The sequence below is a fragment of the Dryobates pubescens genome, assembly GCF_014839835.1.
Source record: "Dryobates pubescens isolate bDryPub1 chromosome 41 unlocalized genomic scaffold, bDryPub1.pri SUPER_41_unloc_1, whole genome shotgun sequence".
NCBI lineage: Eukaryota > Metazoa > Chordata > Aves > Piciformes > Picidae > Dryobates > Dryobates pubescens.
The window spans coordinates 270,387-292,736 of NW_026530685.1; the positions used below are offsets into that span (position 1 = coordinate 270,387).

The 22,350-nt window shown below is 59.8% G+C and overlaps 1 protein-coding gene across 1 annotated transcript; it reads left to right on the top strand.

Moving 5' to 3' along the window:
- Positions 1–157: 157 nt before the first annotated feature.
- On the top strand, positions 158–22,291 carry LOC104310277 (GON-4-like protein). The gene is made up of 22 exons (XM_054179103.1): positions 158–324; positions 1,306–1,498; positions 1,689–1,790; positions 2,409–2,449; positions 3,026–3,129; positions 4,402–4,600; positions 5,227–5,313; positions 5,972–6,143; positions 7,741–7,885; positions 8,152–8,302; positions 8,965–9,081; positions 9,870–11,612; positions 12,235–12,478; positions 13,055–13,236; positions 14,150–14,347; positions 16,043–16,186; positions 16,459–16,578; positions 16,830–16,943; positions 18,041–18,248; positions 19,304–20,084; positions 20,936–21,038; positions 22,034–22,291. Exons 1-22 carry the CDS (start codon positions 208–210, stop codon positions 22,181–22,183), a joined length of 5,415 nt encoding a protein of 1,804 aa, XP_054035078.1. The 5' UTR covers positions 158–207; the 3' UTR covers positions 22,184–22,291.
- Positions 22,292–22,350: the final 59 nt, after the last annotated feature.

Genomic DNA, 22,350 nt, shown 5'->3' on the forward strand with positions numbered 1-22,350 from the left:
TTCTGGAAGGTGGAAGTGAGGGAGAGAGGAGGAATCCATCTGCTCCTGTGAAGTGTTTCTCTCCTTTCCCTGGTGCTAGTTTCTAGTCAAGCAGAAGAAGAAACTTACTCTGTGCTGGGGAATTGGTGTTCTACATAAAACCTTTTTACTTAGGTGGAGAAGGTTCCTACCCCTCTTGTCAGGCACATTAGTGCTGAAGTAGTTCCCATGGGACCACCACCACCACCTAAACCAAAGCAAAACAAAGACAGCACCTTCATGGAGAAGCTGCATGCAGTGGATGAAGAGCTGGCTTCAAGCCCAGTGTGCATGGAGTCCTACCAGGTACTGGCTTGAGAGGGAGGGGGGAGGCTTGGGTTGAGTAGAACTTGCTAGGGAGAAGGTAGCTTTGTGGTGTTCTCTGCTGTTCCACTGCATTCTGCTCTGCTTGGCTGCCTTTACACAAGAAGTTGAATCTCAGGATCACAGATGTTAGGAAGGGACCTCAGGAGATCCTCGAGTCCAACCCCCTGCCAGAGCAGGAGCACAGAGCCCAGCACAGGTCACACAGAGCACATCCAGAGGGGGCTGCAAAGTCTCCAGGGAAGGAGACTCCACAAGCTCTCTGGGCAGCCTGCTCCAGGGCTCTGGGACCCTCACAGTGCAGAAGTTCTTCCTCCTGCTGAGCTGGAACCTCCTGTGCTGGAGTCTCCATCCATTGCCCCTTGGCCTGTGCCAGGGCACAGTGAGCAGAGGCTGTCCCTGTGCCTCCCTTCCTCACCCCCAGCCCTCAGCTATCTACAGACATTTCTCAGATCCCTTCTCAGTCTCCTCTGCAGCCTAACCACCCCCAGGGCTCTCAGCCTCTCCTCCCCAGGCAGTGCTGCAGCCCCTTCCTCATCCTCACAGCCCTCCCTTGGACTCCCTCCAGCAGCTCCCTGTCCCTTCTGACCTGGGGAGCCCAGGACTGGATGCAGTATTCCAGGGGAGAGTGAGGAGGGTTCAGGGTAGGAAGGGTAGTGCAACACTGGTCCAGGTTGTCCAGAGAGGTGGTAGTTGAGGCTTCATCCCTGGAGATACTCAAGGTGAGGCTTGGCAAAGCTGTGAGCAGCCTGATCTGGCTGAGGCTGTCCCTGCTGATTGCAGAGATGACTTCTGGAGGTCCCTTCCAACCCACCCCCTGCTGTGATTCTCTGTGGCAAGGATCTGACATTTTGTGGTGGTGGGGTTTTCTTTGGCTGGACTGAAACCCCTGCTGCTGGAGGAGCTGAGAGAGGCTGAGGGGAGCCATTTGTGACTGCAGTTTGCTCTGCCCTCACCTCTCAGCCTCTGGAGGACAGCCTCATTGCCTTCCGCACCCGCTCGAAGAGGCCCCTGAAGGATGTCCCCCTCGGGCAGCTGGAGGCCGAGCTCCGAGCCCCTGACATCACCCCTGACATGTATGACCCCAACACTGCAGATGATGAGGAGTGGAAGAGGTGGCTGGGAGGACTCATGAATGATGATGTGGAGAATGAAGGTATGGGACAGGTCACAGAGCTGGCAGGGACCCCAAGGCTCAGCCAGTCCCAACCCCCTGCGGTGGGCAGGGACAGTTCGCACCGCAGCAGGTTGCTCACAGCCACCTGCAGCCTGGCCTTCAAAAACCAGGTCAGGCAGCAGCTGATTGCTCTTGAGGCAGGGTAATGACACCTCTGCTTCTTTACTAGATGAAGCAGATGATGATGATGACCCTGAGTACAACTTCCTGGAGGACCTGGATGAACCAGACACGGAAGACTTCAGGAACGATCGTGCCGTGAGGATTACCAGTAAGTGCTGTGGCAGCCCCAGCTGCCTGCTGTGCAGGAGCAGGCTTTCATTCTGGTTTGCTGCACTGGTTCTGGGAGAATAAAACCTGCATGCTGAGCTGGGGGTTCTCTGAATGCATGGCAGGATCTGTCTGTCAGATGCAGCTTTCCTCCATGGCATGGAGAGGACAGATTTGCCCTCTTGCTCCACGAGAAGCTCCAGCTCACACAGTTGGATTTGGATAGCAGTGGGAAGCTTAACTGGAAAGGCTGTTTACAAACTGCAGTGGTGAGCATAGCAAAGCCTGGAAACCACACAGAAATCCATAGGCTGGGCTTAAGGCAGGAGCTCAGCAAGCCCAAGCTTCACACCAGGCCTTGCTGCAGTTCAGCAGAGCTGGAAATGTACTTTCTGAAGGTGAATTTTGCTCAAAGCTGGTTTTGGATTGAAGTGTTTTGGGGCCCAGCTTTATGAGGGAGAGAATAGCAGGAGGTTTTCCTTCTTGGTCCTCTCTCTCTGCAAGAGGAGAGTTTCCCTTGGCAAGAGGGAGTTGATCTTAGTGGTAGGATTGCAAAGGGAAAGGGAATCCTCATGTTGCTGCTGCTGCTTCTGTTTATTCCTCTTCATTTGGCTTGCAGAGAAGGAAGTGAATGAGCTGATGGAGGAGCTGTTTGAGACAGTAAGTGGTTAAGTTGTTATGGCACTGAATCACAGAAGGGCAGAGGCTGGAAGGGACTCCAGAGATCACTGAGTCCAACCCCCCCTGCCAAAGGCAGGATCCCCCAGGGCAGTCTGCACCAGGTGGGTTCTGAAAGTCTCCAGAGGACTCCACACCCCCCCTGGGCAGCCTGCTCCAGGGCTCCCTCACTGTAAAGAAGCTTCTCCTCATGCTGAGGTGAAACCTTCTGTGTTCAAGTTTGGATCCATTGGTCCTTGCCTTATTGCTGTGCACCCCCAAAAAGAGCTTGGCCCCCTCCACTTGACCCCCACCCCTCAGATAGTGATAGGCATTGATCAGATCTGCAGACTAAACAGCCCCAGGGCTCCCAGTCTCTCCTCACAGGGGAGATGCTCAAGGCCTGTAATCATTCCAACCCCCTCCAGTTCCAGCCCTCCACTGGATCAGGTTGCCCAGAGCCACATCCAGCCTGGCCTTACAAACATCCCCCCAGGGGGTCTGTGCTAAGAGCAGTGGCAGGAGCTGTGGTGGTGCTGCCTCTGTTGCTGGAGCTCTCTGAGTCCTGTGTGCTGTCAGTTCCAGGATGAGATGGGCTTCTCAAACATGGAAGATGAAGGTCCAGAGGATGAAGATGCTGTCCCAGAGTCACGACCCAACTTCAATACCCCCCAGGCACTCAGGTAGGATCATTGGTGAGACTGAGGTAACCTCCAGCTCCTGGTAGAGAGCCTGTGGTTTGCTGCAGCTGAGCTGTGCCACCCACCAGAGACAAGGCCCTGTTCAGCACAGGCCACTGTTCTGAAGGCTCTGAGCCAGTTTTAGTTAGGGGATTGGACAGCTGACCCTCTGCTTTCTGGCTGCCTCCTTTGGCTTCACTCATTGAGATGGATCTGAAGCAGGAAGTGTTTGAGGAGCTGGTTTGACCAACTCAGCTTGGAAGTAAATAACTTGGATGGAATGGCATGCCCTAAGGGGAAAAGAACTGCACAGGGTAGCTGAAGCCTGTGTCTGGAGCAGCTGAAGTCTGGCACTTGGCTTTGGGTGTGGATTAGAGTTGAAGCAGTGACTTGAAGAGGAAAGAGGCTGAAGAGTTTCTTTCTAGACAGCAGCACTGCCCTCTTGACCCCCTCCCAGCAGCTGTCTCCAGGTGAGCTGTGGCATGAGTGCTGTCTCCTTCTTTATGGGGCAGATCAGCTCAAGCTCAAGCTGTATCTGTTTGGGAAAGGAGCTAAAACAAAAGCTGGAGCTTCTTGATCCTCCCTCTGGGGTGAGCAGTACCAGAGGGGAGTGCAGCCACTCTTAAACCAGCTACAGACTAAAAGCAGGGAAGCTTTGTGCTCTCTCTCACTGCCTGTGTGGATCTGTGATTGCTGATGGATTCTGTGGCCCTGCTCTGGCAGGGGGTTGGACTCCAGGACCTCCAGAGGTCCCTTCCAGCCCCTAGCATCCTGTGGGCTGTGAACTGAAGCTGGTGTTGAAGGCCTCCTTTTTCCTACACCAGATGTTCAGGGCCTTGAGCAGCCTGGGCTGGTGGAGATGTCCTGCTCATGGCAGATGGAGTTGGAACTGCTTGGCCTGGAAGGCCCTTTCCAACCCATCCTGTGATTTGCTGTCAGATCCTGGCTGCTGCTGCTAGGATCTGAGCACTTGAGTGGAGCACACATGGGGTGGGATGGGGAGTGGTGGTCAAAGCCTAACTCTCCTGGGCAGAAGGAGCTGAAACTGCATCCCAGAAGTGCAGCAGAGCTGTGGGAGGTGAAGGGCTTTGTGTAGAAGCCAACTGCATGAAGCCTGCTGGTTCCTGTTCGAGTTTACTCTGCAAGTGCTGAGGAGCACAGGGATGAGGATGCTGCAGCTGTGCATCAGGGGGCCAGAGCCAAGTCTTGTAACTGAAGAGGAGTGGTTAGCAAGCCCCTGGCTGGCTGTGTGTTGATCTGCCTGGTCCCAAACAGGTTTGAAGAGCCCTTGGCCAACCTGCTGAACGAGCAGCACCGCACTGTGAAGGAGCAGCTGGAGCAGCTGAAGATTAAGAAGTCCTCAATCAAACCCCCACAGGAGCCAGAAAAATCCAAACCTCAGAATGAGAAACCTCTCCAGAGCCTGGTTCTGGACAGCATGCAAAGAAAGAGGCTCCAGCAGCAAATGCAGCAGGTAACAAAATGTCATCTGGCCTAATGCACAGCTGCTGTGTGCTACAGGAGGCACTTGGGTGGCCCTCCATCAGGAGATGCACTTTGCAGTCAGGATGTGCCTTTTCTGGCTGCCCAGGGGCCTCTCTACTGCTTTCCAGTTCCTTGGAGGAGCAGAGGGCTGGAGCTCCTCTGCTGTGGAGACAGAGAGTTGGGGCTGTTCAGTCTGGAGAGGAGAAGGCTCCCAGGAGACCTTCTTGTGGCCTTCCAGGATCTGAAGGGGGCTACAAGAAAGCTGGGGAGGGGCTTCTGAAGGTGTCAGGGAGTGATAGGGCTGGGGGGGATGGATCCAAGGGGGAATGGATCCAAGCTAGAGGAGGGGAGACTCAGATTGGATGTCAGGAAGAAGCTCTTCCCCAGGAGGGTGGTGAGAGCCTGGCAGAGGCTGCCCAGGGAGGTGGTGGAAGCCTCAGCCCTGGAGGGTTTTAAGGCCAGGCTGGAGGTGGCTGTGAGCAACCTGATCCAATGTGAGGTGTCCCTGGCCAGGGCAGGGGGCTGGAACTGGCTGAGCCTTGAGGTCCCTTCCAGCCCTGGCAGCTCTGTGATTTCTGAGGCTCTGCTGACATTTGTCTGTTTGTGTTCTTCAAGCATGTTCAGCTTCTGACTCAAGTGCATCTGCTTGCAAGTTCCAACCCTGCTCTAAGTTCAGAGGCCAGCACTACCAGGATGTTCTTGGTAAGGACCACAGCCAGAGCTACCTGGGCTCTAACCATTGCTGGTCACTGGAGATGAGCAGCCCAGAAGGCAAATCACAGCCTGGGCTGCATCCAGAGCAGGGCTGCCAGCAGGGCCAGAGTGAATTCTGTCACTTTGCTGTGGGGAGGCCTCACCTGCAGTGCTGCAGCCAGGTCTGGAGCCCTCAATACAGGAAGGAGATGGAGCTGATGGAGCAGGTCCAGGGGAGGGCCATGAGAACGATCAGGGGGTTGGAGCAGCTCTGCTGTGTGGACAGCCTGAGGGAGCTGGGGGTGGTCAGCATGGAGAAGAGAAGGCTCTGGGGAGACCTGACAGAGGCCTTCCAGTACCTGAAGGGGGCTGTAAGGAGACTGTTCCCAAGGGCCTGCAGTGAGAGGACCTGGGGCAGTGGCTTCCAACTAGAGCAGAGCAGACTCAGATTGGATGTGAGGAAGAAGCTCTTCCCCAGCAGGGTGGAGAGAGCCTGGCACAGGCTGCCAGGGGGTGGTGGAAGCCTCAGCCCTGGAAGGTTTTAAGGCCAGGCTGGAGGTGGCTGTGGGCAGCCTGCTGTGGCGTGAGGGGTCCCTGGGCAGGGGCTGGGAGCTGGCTGAGCCCCGGGGTCCCTGCCGGCTCCGCCAGCTCTGCGCTCCCTCGGCAGAGCGAGCTGGGCAGCTTCGCGCGCAGCTCCACGCTGCTGCGCCAGACCTTCAGCCCCAGGTTCCAGACCATGTTCCAGCCCTGCAACCTGAAGGAGGCTCTGCAGCTCCTGGAGGACTTCCACGCCCAGGTGCAGGTGGACTGGAGCCCTCGCAAGGCCGTGAAGAAGAGCGGTGAGCACCCCGCGGGGCGGCGCTGCTGCGGGGAGCTGCTGCGGGGAGCTGCTGCAGGGCGCTGCTGCAGGGCTTGGCTGCGGGGAGCTGCTGCGGGGAGCTGCTGCGGGGAGCTGCTGCAGGGAGCTGCTGCGGGGCTCTGCTGCGGGGAGCGGCTGCGGGGAGCTGCTCTGCTGCAGGGCTCGGCTGCAGGCTGCGGGGAGCTGCTGCGGGGAGCTGCTGCGGGGAGCTGCTGCGGGGAGCTGCTGCGGGGAGCTGCTGCGGGGAGCTGCTGCGGGGCGCTGCTGCGGGGAGCTGCTGTGGGGAGCTGCTGCGGGGCTCAGCTGCGGGGAGCTGCTGCGGGGAGCTGCTCTGCTGCAGGGAGCTGCCCTGCAGGGCTCAGCTGCGGGCTGCGGGGCGCTGCTCTGCTGCGGGGCGCTGCTGCAGGGCTCGGCTGCAGGCTGCGGGGAGCTGCTGCGGGGAGCGGCGCTGCAGGGCTCGGCTGTGGGCTGTGGGGAACTGCGCTGCTGCGGGGCTCTGCTGTGGGGAGCAGCGCTGCAGGGCTCTGCTGCACTGCTGCAGGGAGCTGCCCTGCGCCACTCTGCTGCGGGCTGCAGGCTGTCTGCCCTGCACTTTGTGAGGGGTCTTGAGAGGAAGCCATTCCCCTTCTGCTGCCTGCCTTGTGTGCTGCTTGACCTTGCAACACAGCCATGCAGGAAGGTGATCAGAGGCTGCAGAACCTCGCTGTGGGGACAGGCTGAGAGCTGGGGCTGTGCAGCCTGGAGAGGAGGAGGCTCCAGGGAGACCTTTGAGCTGTGTTTCAGTATCTGAAGGAGCTCCAGGGGAGCTGGGGAGGGAAGAGCTTGGAGTGCCAGAGCGAGGGACAGTGGTTTTGAGCTGGGAGAGGGGAGGTTGAGAGTGGAGGTGAGGAAGAGATTCTTTAGAGTGAGGCTGGGGAGAGCCTGGCACAGGCTGCCCAGGGAGGCTGTGGCTGCCTCCTGCCTGGAGGTGTTCCAGGCCAGGCTGGATGAGGCCTGGAGCAGCCTGGGCTGGGGGGAGGGGTCCCTGCCCATGGCAGGGGGTTGGAGCTGGATGATCTTGAAGTCCCTTCCACCCCAGGCCAGCCTGGGACAGTTCCATGAGTGAGCTCTTCCCTGCCCTTGGTCCCTCTGCTGCTGATGCTTTGAGCTGCAGAGATCCATCAGGCAGCTCTGGCACTGGAGATCATGCCCCAGATGTTGGTCAGCACTCATCAAGGAAATCCTTCTCCTCACTGCAGTAGTTCCATGAAGGAACAAAACCTTTCCCAGCAGCTGGTTTCACATCTGGGGTTTATGCTTTGTCTGCTGCCTCTGGAGAGTGAACTTGAAAGCAGCTGAGCTTTCTGCAGGTGGCTTTCATGAGAGAGCAAAAGAAAAGGTGGGGAGGGGAGGGAAAGGAATTTTGCCTTTTGCTGACGTGAGCTGGAGGGCAAAGAAGACAGAGACCAGGTGAAGTCTGAAGCCAGGCAGAGCCTCTCCCATTTGGCAGTGAGAGGAGCAGCTCTCAGGCACCCAGCTGTACAAATCAGGGTTTGCCTGCCCCATGTCTGGCCTTGACCTGGGACTCCTTCCTGCAGCCAACGAGTTCCCATGCTTGCCAAGGCAAGTGGCCTGGATCCTGGCAACCAGGAGAGTCTTCATGTACCCAGAGCTGCTGCCAGTGTGCTCCCTGAAAGCAAATCCTCCCCGGGACAAGATCATCTTCACCAAGGCAGAGGACAAGTGGGTGCTGGGATGCTGGGGGGAGGGGAAAGGGCTGCAGAGGGGCTGGAAGTTGGGCAGAGGTGGGGTGAAAGTGGCTGCAAGTGAGGCTGCTTTGGTGAGGAGGAGCTCTGGGCTGCAGCCTTTGGGGGTACAAAGCTGCCACAGGACCTCTCATCCACCCTGGGCTGGGGGCTGGCACCCGCTGCGGATCTCTGGAGGTCCCTTCCAGCCCAAACCATTCTGTGGTTTCATTGTTTCCTTCCTCTTCCTCCCTCCCCTCTCAGTTTGCTGGCTCTGGGTTTGAAACACTTCGAGGGGACAGAGTTCCCCAAGCCTCTGATCAGCAAATACCTGCTGCCCACCAAGACTGCTCACCAGCTGACCGTGCGCATCAAGAACCTCAACATGAACAGAGCCCCTGACAACATCATCAGGGTGAGGGGGCAGGGCGTGGGCTCCCCAGCTCCCTCTGTGCCCTGGGGCTGGCTGCCACCAGAGCAGATGTCAGCCTTGCCCCAGGGATCCTTCCTGTGTAGCTGCTGGCCCTTCCTTAAGGGAAAATGGGCTTAGAGAGAAGTGGTCAGGAGCCAGGATGGAGTCAGCCAGGCCTTGGCCTCTGCGTGGCCTTGGCCTCTGCGTGGCCTTGGCCTCTGCGTGGCCTTGGCCTCTGCGTGGCCTTGGCCTCTGCGTGGCCAGAGCCTGTGGGTGTTGGGCTGGAGATGGACTGAAGGGGCTGCAGGGGGTCTGGGGAGGGACTTTTGACAAGGGCTTACAGTGACAGAGTGAGGGGGGATGGGCTGAAGCTTGAGGAGGGAAGATGGAGGTGAGGAAGAAACTCTCTGCAGTGAGGCTGGGGAGAGCCTGGCACAGGCTGCCCAGGGAGGCTGTGGCTGCCCCCTCCCTGGAGGTGCTCAAGGCCAGGCTGGGTGAGGCCCTGAGCAGCCTGGGCTGGGGGGAGCTGTCCCTGCCCAGGGCAGGGGGTTGGCACTGGCTGATCTCTGAAGTCCCTTCCAGCCCAACCCATTCCATGATTCCATGACCCCAGCAGCTGCTGGGCAGGGGATCTGACCACAGCTTTGCCTCCCCTTCTGTCTCAGTACTACAAGAAGACAAAGCAGTTGCCCATCCTGTCCCAGTGCTGTGAGGAGATCCAACCCCATGAGTGGAAGCCCCCTGTGGAGAGAGAGGAGCACCGCCTGCCCTTCTGGCTGAAGGTACTGCTGCTCTCTGCAGCCAGCAGAGCTCCTGCTGCTGCTTGGTTGATCTCCTGGGGGAGGTTTCTGTTTGTGCTTCTGGGGTTGTTTCTTGGCTTCCCAGCCTAGGTCCAGAGGGAGTTGTTTGGTTGGGCAGCAGCTCTGCAGGCAGAAATGTTGTCTTGAGGCTAGGTGGGAAGTGTAGAAGACCCCCCCCAGGTGCTCCTGCTCTGGCAGGGGGTGGCCTCTGCTCTCTGGAGGTCCCTTCCAGCCTCTGTGTTCTGTGATCCTGTGATCAGGAGCTCTCAGCAGCACTGCTCTTGGAGCTTCTCTCTGCCCAGCTGCATGGCTGAAGCTCTCCTGGTCCTCCCCTGCCTGCTTCTGCTGCTTGGGTTTCTTTCTGAAGACTCAGGCTGAGGAGGATTTCTTTCACTAAGGCTTTGCTAATGTATTGCTCAGCAGAGGCTGAGCCTTTCCTCTGCTGTTGGCCTCTTTCCTGCTGGCTCACAGCCACTAACCTTCACCCACAGCCCTGTGCTCTCCTCCCTTAACCCTCACCTGCTAAGGGGGGGAAAGAGTCTGAGGGGTTGGGGTTTGAAGGCTGTCTTCAGCTGCCCTGTGGTTTGGTTTGGGGTTTGTTTGAGGGGGTTTTGTGGTGTTGCTCTGGGGGGGGGGGGTGGGGGTTTGGGCAGCTGTCTCCCTGTGCAGAGCTCTCCTTGCAGCTCAGGCTGATGTCAGCTGCCTGCTGTTGGAGGGTGGCGGCGCAGGAGCGGTCCGTGGCTGGGCTAACCAACTGTTGCTCCCTCTAGGCAAGCTTGCCCTCCATCCAAGGGGAGCTGAAGCAGTTAGCAGAAGATGCCAGGGAGATGCCAAGTTCACCTGCTGCAGAATCTGCCTTTCTGGGGACAGGAAAGGAAACTCCAGAGGCAGACTACGACAAGAAGTATCCCCTGCTGGTGCCGAAGGGCCTGGTGCTGACCCTGAAGCCCCTCGCCAACAGGTTCTCCAGGAAGGCCTGGAGGAGGCAGAGATCCTCAGCTCTGAAGCCTCTCCTCATTCGACCAAGCCCTTGTCTGCAGCCCAGTTCCAACCCCCTCAGCATGCAGAAGGCTGTGAAGCTGGCCCAGGCTGAGGCTGCTCCCAGCAAAGTGATGGTTCAGCTGCCTCGGCTCATCCAGCCGGCGCCAGCGGCGCAGCCCCCGCCGGGCGCGCAGCCCCTGGGCGTCCCAGCGGCGCCGGGGGGTGGGGACGGTCTGGAGCTCCAGAATGTGCTCTCCACTTCCCATGCAGACTGCAGGCAAAGCTTCCCAGCTGCTGTGCCAGCAGCTCTGCTCTCCTCCAGCCCGGTCCCTCTGCAGCCCAAGCTGCTGGTGCCGGCGCTGGCCGGGGCCAGGGCGCGCAGAGCCTCCGGCCGCAAGGGATACCAGAGGAGAAAGGGCACCAAGCCTGCCCCAGCTGTGAAGACTTCAGCCTTGATCCAGCCCTCTCCTGTCATCCTCACGGTGCCTGCCACCACGGTGAAGGTGCTTAACATAGGCAATGGCTGCAACGTGATCCAGCCCCTGGGGGCAGCAGTGGGGAGAGGCCCTCAGGCGATTCCGGTTACAACCCTGCTGGTCAACCCTTCCGCCTTCCCCTGCCCCCTGAATCCACCCCTGGTCACCTCTTCCATTCCCTCCCTGATAGTCTCCCCTAACCCTGTAGGTCTCTCAGCATCATCTGTTGGTGACAGTGAAGAGCAGCTGACTCTGGCTCCTTCCTGCCCTGCTGGCAGCAGCAAGAGCAGCTACCCCACGGTGGAGCCCAAGGCCGAAGCTCCAGAGCTGTTTGTGTCCTGCTCTGCTGTGTCCCCCAAGGAGGAGAGTGGTGCAAATCCTGCCCCTGCAAGCAGTGGCAGTCAGGAGAAGGGCAGTAAGGGTGACTGCTGTAGCTGGGCAGTGGTAGAAGGAGAAGAGACCACTCCAGAGCCTCTGGCAGTGAACCTTTTGCCTCATTTGGAAGACGCAGAGGAAGCAGTGAAAGCTGAGCCTGAGGATGCCAATGATGCTGGCAAGGAGGCAAATCCAGGGCAGAAGAGAGACCTTTTATGTGCTGAGGTGAAGGAGGAGTTCATGTTGGACCTTGGGCAGGAGCTGAACATGGAAGCTGCGTGCTCCTGCCCAGGGGAGGTGAAGGAGATGAAGAAGGAGCAGCACCCAGGGGCTGAGGAGAAGGGAGGAGAACAAGAAGGAGCCTCGAGGTCATCCCCTGGTGGTGAGCAGCAGCTGGCTGCAGATGTGGCTGCTGGGCCCCAAGCAAGCAGTGAGTCTCCAAAGAATCTTCCTGGTGCAGCAGATCCTGAGGCAGACTTCAGCAGCCCAGCAGGGAGGCCTGAGGATTCATCCAGCACAGATGGCAAGTCTGTTGGGACCCCAGCTGGCCCTGAGGCTGGAGGAGAGAAGGAAGGACAGGAGGAGGAGGAAGAAGATGACTTTGATGATTTCACACAAGATGAGGATGAGGAAATGTCCTCAGCCTCTGAGGAATCCATTCTCTCAGTGCCAGAGCTGCAGGTAAAAGCAAACACACCCTGGAAGGGCTCCCTGGTGACAGATCTGTCTCCTGGAACCCTGCTGGGCTCAGGCAAAGCACACAGCTGGAAGCCAGTTGGGTTCTTGGCTGTCTCACAGCCTGGTGGTGAGCTGAGCACTGGGCACCACAACCTCCTGAGCAGGCTTTAGGTCCAGGCTGAAGGATCCTCTTGCAAACAGGCAGCCAGCAAGCCTCCAGGAGCCAGGGTGGTCACAAGGCTGGAGATGGGGAAGGGGTTCTTCAGAGTGAGGGTGGGGAGCAAGTTGCCCAGGGAGGCTGTGGGTGCTCAGGGCCAGGCTGGATGGGGCCTGGAGCAGCCTGGGCTGGTGGGAGGGGTCCCTGCCCGTGGCAGGGGGTTGGGGCTGGGGGAGCTGGAAGCTCCCTTCCAACCCAGCCCAGTCTGGGATTCCAGTTCAGGGCTGTCACAAGGGGCAGCTTCTGGAAGGAAGCTTTGTGAGGGAGGCAAAAGGAGGCAGTGCTGCTGACTGCCAAATCCTGCAGCTGGGCAGGGGTGGGTCTGGGGGGGCAGGTGCCAGGGTGAGGATGGATTGGCACTGGGGAGGAGGGGGCAGCAAGGCCCTGATGTTGTTGTTGCTCTTGCAGGAGACAATGGAGAAGCTGACCTGGCTTGCCACAGAGAGAAGGTTGAGCCAGGAAGGGGATTCTGAAGAAGAGAATTCCCAGGAAGAGAACTCTGAGCCTGAGGAAGAGGAGGAGGAGGAAGGGGAAGGAATAGAGAGTCTGCAGAAGGATGATGAAACCTGTGGGGATGTCTCAGAGGAGCCCAAGTCTGCCTCCACGCTGGCAAAGGCCACCCCGCAGGTGGCAGCCCACAGGGTGCCAGCAGGTAAGGGGAGTGGGCAGGGGGCAGCAGCTGATGGCTGCAGCAGAAGCAGAGCAAGGGGGAGGGAGCCATAGCACCACAGAATGCTCTGGGTTGGAAGGGAGCTCCAAAGCTCAGCCAGCCCACCCCCCTCTGCACTCAGCAGGGGCATCCTCACCTGGGTCAGGCTGCCCAGGGCCCTCTCCAGCCTCACCTTCACCGTCTGGAAGGGTTTAAGGCCAGGCTGGATGTGGCTCTGAGCAGCCTGGGGGAGTGTGAGGGGTTCCTGCCCATGGCAGGGGGGTTGGAACTGACCCCCATGCAGGTCCTGAGTCACAGAGCTGTCAGGGTTGGAAGGGGCCCCAAGGACCATCCAGTCCCAAGCCCCCTGCCATGGGCAGGGGCTCCTCACAGCAGCTCAGGTAGCTCAGAGCCACCTCCAGCCTGGCCTCAAAACCCTCCAGGGGGGAGGCTTCCACCCCCTCCCTGGGTGACCTGTGCCAGGGTCTCCCCATGCTGATCCAGCAGAGCAGGTTCCTGCCAGCCCCCAGCCCAGGGGTGGATGAGAGGTCCCTGTGGCAGCTTTGTGCTTCCTCACAGGAGCAAACCTGAAAGCCCCTGGGAAGAGCAGGAGGTCTCTCAGGACCAGAAATAGGAGGGGCAGAGCTCGTGCCAGCAAAGATACCTCCAAGCTGCTGCTCCTGTATGATGAAGACATCCTGGAGAGAGACCCCCTGAGGGAGCAGAAGGATCTGGCATTTGCCCAGGCCTACCTGAGCAGGGTAAGCCAGGCCAGGGTGCAGCCCAGGCACAGCAGCACTGCCTGGAAGCCTCTGACAGAGCTCCTGCAGAGCCCTGCAGCTGCCAGCTGGGGTCAGGGAATGGTTTGGCTTGGAAGGGACCTCCAGAGAGGTCCAAGCCCCCTGCCAGAGCAGCCTCACCCAGGGCAGGGCACACAGGAACACATCCAGAGGGGGCTTGAGGGTCTCCAGAGAGGGAGGCTCCAAACCCCTCTGGGCAGCCTGCCCCAGGCCTCCAGCAGCCTCACAGTGAGAAGTTTCTCCTCCTGCTGAGGTGGAGCCTCCTGGGCTCCAGCTGGTGTCCCTTGCCCTTCATCCTGTCACAGGACAGCACTGAACAGAGCCTGGCCCCTGCTTGCTGCCCCCCACCCCTCAGATACCTGCAGACGTGGACCAGGTCCCCTCTCAGCCTCTGCAGGCTCAGCACCCCCAGGGCTCAGCCTTTCCTCCTCAGGCAGAGGTCCCAATGCCTTCAGCATCCCTCTCAGAGACTCTCTGCAGTCTCTCTCTGTCCCTCTTGAGCTGGGGAGCCCAGACCTGGACACAGTTCTCCAGCTGTGGCCTCACTGGGGCAGAGCAGAGGAGGAGGAGGAGGAGAGCCTCCCCTGGGATGCCCTTGCCCCATGTGCTGCTCCAGCTGTCTGTGCCTCCCCCTGAGCTCTGCTTTGGCTCTTCCTTGCCCTGCTGTGGGAGAGGTTGGCTGCTGCCTGCAGCCTGCCCACAGCGACTGCCCTGGGCTGGGGGGGAGCCTCGGGGGTCCTGTGCAGGGGCAGCTCAGAGCCTCCTGGCCTGGGGTCTGCTTCCCTCCTCCTGTGAGCAGCTCCTGGTGCAGCAGCAGTGGGGGCAGTGGGCAGGCAGGGGCAGGCTGCACTCAGAGGGCTCCCTGCTGGGGCAGGTGCGGGAGGCCCTGCAGCACATCCCCGGCCGCTACGAGGACTTCCTGAGAGTCATCTACGAGTTCCAGGGCAGCAGGGACAGGAGGACAGCTGTGGACCTCTACTCCACCCTGCAGAGCCTGCTGCAGGACTGGCCCCAGCTGCTCACAGACTTTGCTGCCTTCCTGCTGCCAGAGCAGGCTCTGGAGTGTGGCCTGGTGAGTAGGGGGAGCAGGGATCCTGCAGGCACTGTGAACCTGCAGGGGGGGAGGAAGGCAAAGAGCTGGGAGTGGAGGAGCTAAGGAGTCCTGGAGCTGTCTGGGTTGGAGAAGAGCTCAGGTTAGCAGTGAGTCCAACCACAGCCCAGCCCCACCATGGCCACCAAACCCTGGCCCCAAGTGCCATGGCCACAGGGTTCTTGAACTCCTCCAGGGATGGGGACCAGGTCTGGGCAGCCTCTGCCAGTCCCTGACCACTCTTACAGGACAGAAGTTGTTGCCCATGGCCAAGCTGAGCCTCTCCTGGGGCAGTTTCAGGCTATTTCCTCTCCTGTCACCTGGGACTAGGGAGCAGAGCCCAACCCCCACCTGGCTGCAGCCTCCTCTCAGGAGCTGCAGAGAGCACTGAGGTCTCCCTCAGCCTCCTCCTCTCCAGCCTCACCACCCCCAGCTCCCTCAGCTGCTTCTCTCCAGACCCTTCCCCAGCTCTGTTGCCCTTCCCTGGCCCTGCTGCAGCTCCTCAAGGTCCTCCTGGCAGTGAGGAGCCCAACCCTGAGCCCAGGACTGCAGCTGTGGCCTCCCCAGTGCCCAGCCCAGGGGCACCATCCCTGCCCTGCTCCTGGCTACACTGACCCCAGGACTGCAGCTGTGGCCTCCCCAGTGCCCAGCCCTGCTCAGGCCCTGCTGGACTCCTGCTGCCCTCTTTCTGCCCTCTCCAGGCTGGGCTGGGGCTGGGGCTGGAGCCAGGCTGGGGCTGGGGCTGGGGCTGGAGCCAGGCTGGGGCTGGGGCTGGGGCTGGAGCCAGGCTGTAGGTCACTCGGTGCTGATCCTACAACGCTTTGGTTCTCTGCCTTCCCTCTCCCTGGTCCTGCAGTGGGGTCAATCCAAAGAGCAAGGCAGGCAGGGGTGCAGGGGTGGCCTGAGGCTGTCAGGGTGCTTGGGAGTGTGCTTGGGGGGGAGGGGGAGGAGGAGGGGTGACCCTTTGCCCTGGGGCAGTTCGAGGAGCAGCAGGCCTTCGAGAGGAGCCGCAAGTTCCTGCGGCAGCTGGAGATCTGCTTTGCTGAGAACCCTGCTCACCACCAGAGGATCATCAAGGTGCTGCAGAGCTGTGCAGACTGCCTGCCCCAGGAGATTGCAGAGGTGAGCAGGCCTGCAGGCACCTCCCTCCTCTCAGCACCCCTGAGGGACCCCTCACACCTCCGGCCTGGCTGCCACCACCTCCCTGGGCAGCCTGTGCCAGGCTCTCACCACCCTCCTGGGGAGGAACTTCTTCCTCACAGCCAATCTGCATCTCCCCCCCTCTAGATCTTCCCCATGCCCCCCAGACTCCACACAAGGTCCCTCCCCAGCTGGGCTGCTCCTGGAGCCCAGCAGAGACCTGAAGCTGCCTCTCCAAGAGGCTTCACAATGAACTGAGCTCTGTGTCCCCTCCCCTCCCTCCACCTTCCTTTGAGCACCTGGAGGGTAAAATTTCAGCTGAAGTGCCTCCTCCAGAGTCCTCCTGGAGCTGTGGAGGGACACTGCTGGGCTCAGCTGGTAGCTGCCTGTGGGATGAGCTCAGAATATTCATGAGGCAGCCCCAGGGCAAGCAGGGACCTGGCCTGCTGCAGGCCTGAAGAGCTTTGACCTTCCACTTGGCTCTGAGGAGTGCTGCATGGGCTGCAGTTCAGCTCCTCTGCCTTGTGTTCCTCTCAGCTGAAGACCCAGATGTGGCAGCTGCTGAAGGGCCATGACCACCTGCAGGATGAGTTCTCCATCTTCTTTGACCACCTGAGGCCCTCAGCCAGCCGCCTGGGGGACTTTGAGGAGATCAACTGGACAGAGGAGAAGGAATATGAGGTGCAGCAGGCTGCAGGGGAGAGGAAAGCAGAGACTCTGCTTGGGATTGGGCTGGGAGGACCCAAAGGGGAGCTGCATGCCCAGAGAGCAGGGTGGAGGAGGAGGAGGAGCTGCTGGTGGGGTGCAGCAAACTGCTCCCTGCCTCTGCAGCATTTGCTTCCTTTCCAACCTCTCCCAGCCTGCAGCTGAGCTCAGAACCCAGCAGGTCCTGGGGGGGCAAAGGCAGTTTGTGCTGCTGAGGGAGCAGCTGTGCTGTGCTCCTCCTGTTGCAGTTTGATGGCTTTGAGGAGGTGTCCCTGCCAGATGTGGAAGAGGAGGAGGAACCACCCAAGATGCCTGCAGCCTCCAAGAATAAGAAGAGGAAAGAGATTGGAGGGCAGAGCAATGACAAGGTGAGGCTGCAGCACTCACTGCTCCACTGCCTGGCTGGTGGGGATGAGAGACTCGAGGGGAGCCTGCAAGGAGCTGAAGAAAGAGGCTTGAAAGGCTTCCAGGGTGCTGTGCCAGCAGCAGTGCCTGCAGTTCCCTCTGGGTGTGTGCTGAGTGCCCCTCAGCCCTTCCTGGCTCCCTCTGGGTTGCCCTTCCCCTGCCTGCCCTCCCTGTGGACCCTGCTGGGTGCCAGCTGGAGTCTGTCTCTCTCCAGGAGGCAGAGTGGGTGGAGGGGATGAAGGAATGTTCCTGCTCCTGCCACGAGGGCAGCAGCGACCTCAAGCTGAAGAAAAGCAAGAGGAGGAGCTGCAGCCACTGCAGCAGCAAGGTTGGTTCCTAGGCCCAGCCCTTGGGGTGCTGAGAGGAGCCCTGAAGTGTGCCCTGGGCTTCACCAGCCAGGGAGGTTCTCCTCCCCCTCTGCTCTGCCCTAGGGAGACCTCCCCTGGAATACTGCATCCAGGCCTGGGCTCCCCAGGTCAGGAGGGACAGGGAGCTGCTGAGGGGGTTCAGGGGAGGGCTGTGAGGATGAGGAAGGGGCTGCAGCACTGCCTGGGGAGGAGAGGCTGAGAGCCCTGGGGGTGGTTAGGCTGCAGAGGAGACTGAGAGGGGGTCTGAGAAATGTCTGCAGATAGCTGAGGGCTGGGGGTGAGGAAGGGAGGCACAGGGACAGCCTCTGCTCACTGTGCCCTGGCACAGGCCAAGGGGCAGGGGATGGAGACTCCAGCACAGGAGGTTCCAGCTCAGCAGGAGGAAGAACTTCTGCCCTGTGAGGCTCACAGAGCCCTGGAGCAGGCTGCCCAGAGAGGCTGTGGAGTCTCCTTCCCTGGAGCCTTCCCAGCCCCCTCTGGATGTGTTCTGTGTGACCTGTGCTGGGCTCTGTGCTGCTGCTCTGGCAGGGGTTGGACTTGAGGAGCTCCTGAGGTCCCTTCCAGCCCCTCACATCTGTGAGCCTGCCAAGGGTCCTCCTGCTGTGATGTCCAGGCCTTGGCCTTTGTGTGGCCAAAAGAAAGCTGAGCAGCAGAGCTCTCTCCTTGGAGCTCTGCCTGCACTCCTTGGCCTGCTCCTGGCTCACCTCCAGCTCCCTGCCTGCTGCTGCTCCTCACTGAGCTAAGCAGAGTTAACTCTGATGACCTTGTGGTGATCTTTTGTTAGTGGAAGATGTTTGTGTGGCCACAGAGTGCAAAGAGCTTTGCCTCTTCGTGGCCATTACAAAGGATTCAGCTTCCTAAGGGAAAGATGCTGCCAAAGAGAAACCTCTGGGGGGGGCTGGGGTTGGACTGGTGAGGCCAAGGGGGGGGCTGGGGTTGGAGTGGTGAGGCCAAGGGGGGGGCTGGGGTTGGAGTGGTGAGGCCAGGGGGGGGCTGGGGTTGGATTGATTCCCCAGCTCTGATTGTTTGCCAATCTATTGATTCTGTTTCCCCACAGGTATGTGATAACAAGTTTTATAAGAACAAAGACTCCCCAGAGCTGGGGGCAAGCCTTGTGCCCCCAGAGTCAAGTCCTCATCCTGAAGGGAAGGAGCCTGGAATGGGTAAAGGACCTGCAGAGGAAAGCCTGGAGAGCAGAGAGGAGGGAGAGGAGGTGCAGAGCAGAGCAAAAAGCAGCTCCAGGAGAGCAGAGTCCCTGGCTTCAGGTATGTGAGAGCCTGGTGTGCAGCAGGGGCAGAGGGCTGGGGCAGGTTCACTCAGATGAGAACTTCCCTCTCTCCTTTCCTTCTGTTCAGCTCTTTCCTTGTGTGCATCCACTCAGGATGCTCCAACAGTGCAGGAGGGCTGCAGGTTGGCCAGAGGTGGGCTGAAAGTGGCTGCAGGTGAGGCTGCTGTGGTGAGGAGGGGCTCTGGGCTGCAGCCTTTGGGGGTATCTGTGCCTTGTGCAGCAGCACAGCCAAGCAGCAGCCTGCTGGGCTCTCTGCCAGCCTTTGTCTCCCTGGCCAAGAGGGCAAATGGCCTCCTGGGCTGCCTCAGTGGAGCTGTGGCCAGCAGCTCCAGGGAGGTTCTGCTCTGCCCTGCTGAGGCCACCCCTGGAATACTGTGTCCAGGTCTGGGCTCCCCAGTTGAGCAGAGACAGAAACCTGCTGGGGAGGATGCAGGGAAGAGCTGTGAGGATGAGGAAGGGACTTGGACATCTGGCACAGGCTGCCTGGTGGAAGCCTCCTGCCTGGAGGTGGCTGTGAGCAGCCTGCTGTGGTGTGAGGAGTCCCTGCCCATGGCAGGGGCTTGGGGCTGGCTGAGCCTTGGGCTCCCTTCCAGCCCTGTGCTCTTTCCTCTGGATGTTGCAGGGATGGAGCCCCAACCACCTCCCTGGGCAGCCTGTGCCAGTGTTCCACTGCCCTCCTGCTGCAGAGCTTCTTCCTCACATCCACTCTCAATCTGCTCTGAAGCCACTGCCCCTGGTCCTGTCCCTGCAGGCCTTTGGGAGCAGTCTCTCTGCAGCCTTCTTGTAGCTCCCTCCAGGCACTGGAAGGCCTCTAGGAGGTCTCCCTGGAGCCTCCTCTCCTCCAGGCTGAACACCCCCAGCTCCCTCAGCCTGTGCTCCTGGCAGAGCTGCAGGTGGTTTGGGAGCAGCTTTGTTCTGTGCTCTCAGTGACCTCTTTGCTCTGGGATGATGGTCAAGAACTCCTCTCTTAAATTCTTAAAGCTTCCAGCAGCTTCTCCTCCTCACAGCCAATCTGTTTGGCTTTCTCTCCAGGATCTCCCCTGGAGGCCAGGATTGGCCCCACCAGAGATGCCCCTCCTGAGACAGCTTCCCTGCCTGAGACCCAGGCCCCAGAGGCAGCTGTGGCTGCTGCTGCCACTCCTGAGGAGGACACTGAGCCTTCTGCCACAGGCCCCAGAGGGACACAGCTACAAAGAGCTACTCTCAAACTACCTCAAGAAACCAAAGACTGCCCTTGCCCTGGGGGGGCTGAGAGTGAGGGCTTAAAGCAGCAACAGAGGAATGCAGCTGCCCCCCTTGGGCTGAGCAGGGACCTGCTGCTGGCTTCTCACCCTGCTGCAGTGAAAGGTTTGGCAGGACCCAGACCCTCTCCTGGAAGGAGTTTGTGTCAGACTGAAGGGCTTCCTGCTGAGTCCTCAGAGAAGCCTGCTGCAAAATCAGCTGTGACAGACCTTGGGGAACCACCTCTGGCTCTGGAAGGAAAACCTGCAGCCAAGCAGGGCTGGGTAGCCCTGGGCAGAAAAGCAGCACAGGGCAAGGGCTGCAGCCCCCAGCCCCCTGCTGGCTGCATTCTGGGCACAGAGGAGCCAGGCTGCACTGGAAAGCCTCCTGAGGACAGATCCAAGTCAAATGCAAGCAAGGGCTTCCAGGGGCAGCAGCAGCACTGTGAGCAGCTGCAGTTCAGAGGGGTCTCTGCCTGCCTGGGCCAGAAGGAGGAGGAGCAGCAGCAGCAGCAGCGAGTCACAGAGGCCACTGTGTGTGCCAAGAACAGCAAAGTCAGCTCCACTGGGGAGAAGGTTGTCCTCTGGACCAGGTAGGGCTGCCTGAGCTGCAGCTTGCAGCCTCTCTGCACTCTGCCTTTGGCCTCAGCTCCCAGAGGCTCCTTTGTTTCCATCTGGATTCCCCTTTCCTCTCCCCTGCTGCTGGATGTTCCTGCCCTGGTCTAACAGCTGCCAGCTTGGTCCTGGGAGGAACTCTGCTCCTGGCAGTGCCCTTCCTGTGCCTCAGGCTGGGAAAGGCCTTAAAGCTGAGTGCAGCTCTGCTCCAGAGGTGTTTGGGGAGCAGTGATGCTAACCCCAGCAGAGGCAGCAGCCTGCTGGGCTGCTCCTGTGGCTCTTACCCTGGGGACAAACCTCCTGAGGGGTTGAAGTCCTCGGTTCAGGAGGGACAGGGAGCTGCTGAGGGGGTTCAGGGGAGGGCTGTGAGGATGAGGAAGGGGCTGCAGCACTGCCTGGGGAGGAGAGGCTGAGAGCCCTGGGGGTGGTTAGGCTGCAGAGGAGACTGAGAGGGGATCTGAGAAATGTCTGTAGCTAGCTGAGGGCTGGGGGTGAGGAAGGGAGGCACAGGGACAGCCTCTGCTCACTGTGCCCTGGGACAGGCCAAGGGGCAGGGGATGGAGACTCCAGCACAGGAGGTTCCAGCTCAGCAGGAGGAAGAACTTCTGCACTGTGAGGCTCACAGAGCCCTGGAGCAGGCTGCCCAGAGAGGTTGTGGAGTCTCCTGTGGAGCCTTTGCAGCCCCCTCTGGATGTGTTCTGTGTGCCCTGTGCTGGGCTCTGTGCTCCTGCAGGGGGTTGGACTTGAGGAGCTCCTGAGGTCCCTTCCAGCCCCTCACATCTGTGATCTGTTCTCAGCTGCCTTCACAGCTCCTTGTGCTCTTTTGCAGGGAGGCTGACAGAGTCATCCTCACCACCTGTCAGGAGAAAGGAGCCCACCTGGAGACCTTCCAGGCCATCTCCCAGAAACTGGGCAACAAGACTGCCAGTGAGGTGAGGAAGTGGTGTGGAAAGCTTGGATCTGCTGCAGCAGGGGGAAGGAAGTTTGCTGCCATGTTGGTCTCACAAACCTCACTTCAATTTGATGCTGCCTCAGAGGAAGTCATCCCAGCTGCAAAGAAAGAAACCAACCCCCAATCCTCCCTGCTCTGTTGTGGTGGAGCCCAAAGTCAGGGCTGCCATGGGCCTTGGGTACTGCAGGCTTGCAGCTGGCTCCTCAGCCTCCCACAGCAACAGAAGGAATCTCTCAGGGTTTGGATCTTGAACCTTCCCTGCACAGCAATCCTCTCAAGCTGCCACATTTCTGCCTGTGGCCAGCAGGATGCAGCTGTTCTGCCCAGAAGGACTTGGAGCAGCCCAGGGCTTCTCCAGTGTCTCCTCCCTTTGTGACTCAGCTTCCCTCAGATGGGGTTGAGGAGAGCAGAAATGGGAAGGGGGAGATTGAGATTGGATGTGGGGAAGAATTCCCCCTGAGGGACCTGGCACAGGCTGCCCAGGGAGGGGGTGGAAGCCTCAGCCCTGGAGGTGTTTGCAGCCAGGCTGGAGGTGGCTCTGAGCTACCTGCTGTGGTGTGAGGAGTCCCTGAGCCTTGAGGTCCCTTCCTGCCCTGACAGTTCTGTGCTCTCTCCTCTGAAGCAAGGTTGAGAGCCCTGGGGCTGCCTGGTCAGGAGAGAAGGCAGAGGGGATCTGAGCAGTGTCTGTAGGTAGCTGAGGGGTGGGGGCAAGAGGAAGGGGCCAGGCTCCCTTCATGAGGCAGCCCCAGGGCAGGCAGGGACCTTGCTTGGGTCTTCCACTTGGATTTGAGAAGTCCTCTGAGAAGAGTGTGCCAGCATGGCCTGAAGGTGAACTCTGCTCTGCCTCTCTCAGACCCAACCCTGGTTCTGGCTTTGGCTTTGTCTCATGGGAAAGCAGAAAGCTGCTGCCCTCTGACAGAGAATCCCCACCTGGGCCCCTGCTCACCTTGGCTTTCCCTCCTCCTCCTCCTGCAGGTCTCCCACAGGTTCAGGGAACTGATGAGGCTGTTTCACACATCCTGTGATGGGAGCTCTGAAGATGAGGAGGATGCAACCAGTACCAGCAACACAGACCAGCTGTCAGACAAAGACCTTCTGCTCTCTGAGGAGGAGCCTGATGACTGAGGGGCAGCTGCCTAAGCCACTGCCTGCCTGAGGAGAGCTGTTTGCTGCTAGCCAGGTGCTGTTTGCACAGGTCCTGCACTTTGGTGGTGTTTGCTTTCCTGCTACACCTCTCAAGGAGTGAAGAGAGGCTCTGGGCTGAGCACAGCCTTTAGGCCCTACCCAGGGAA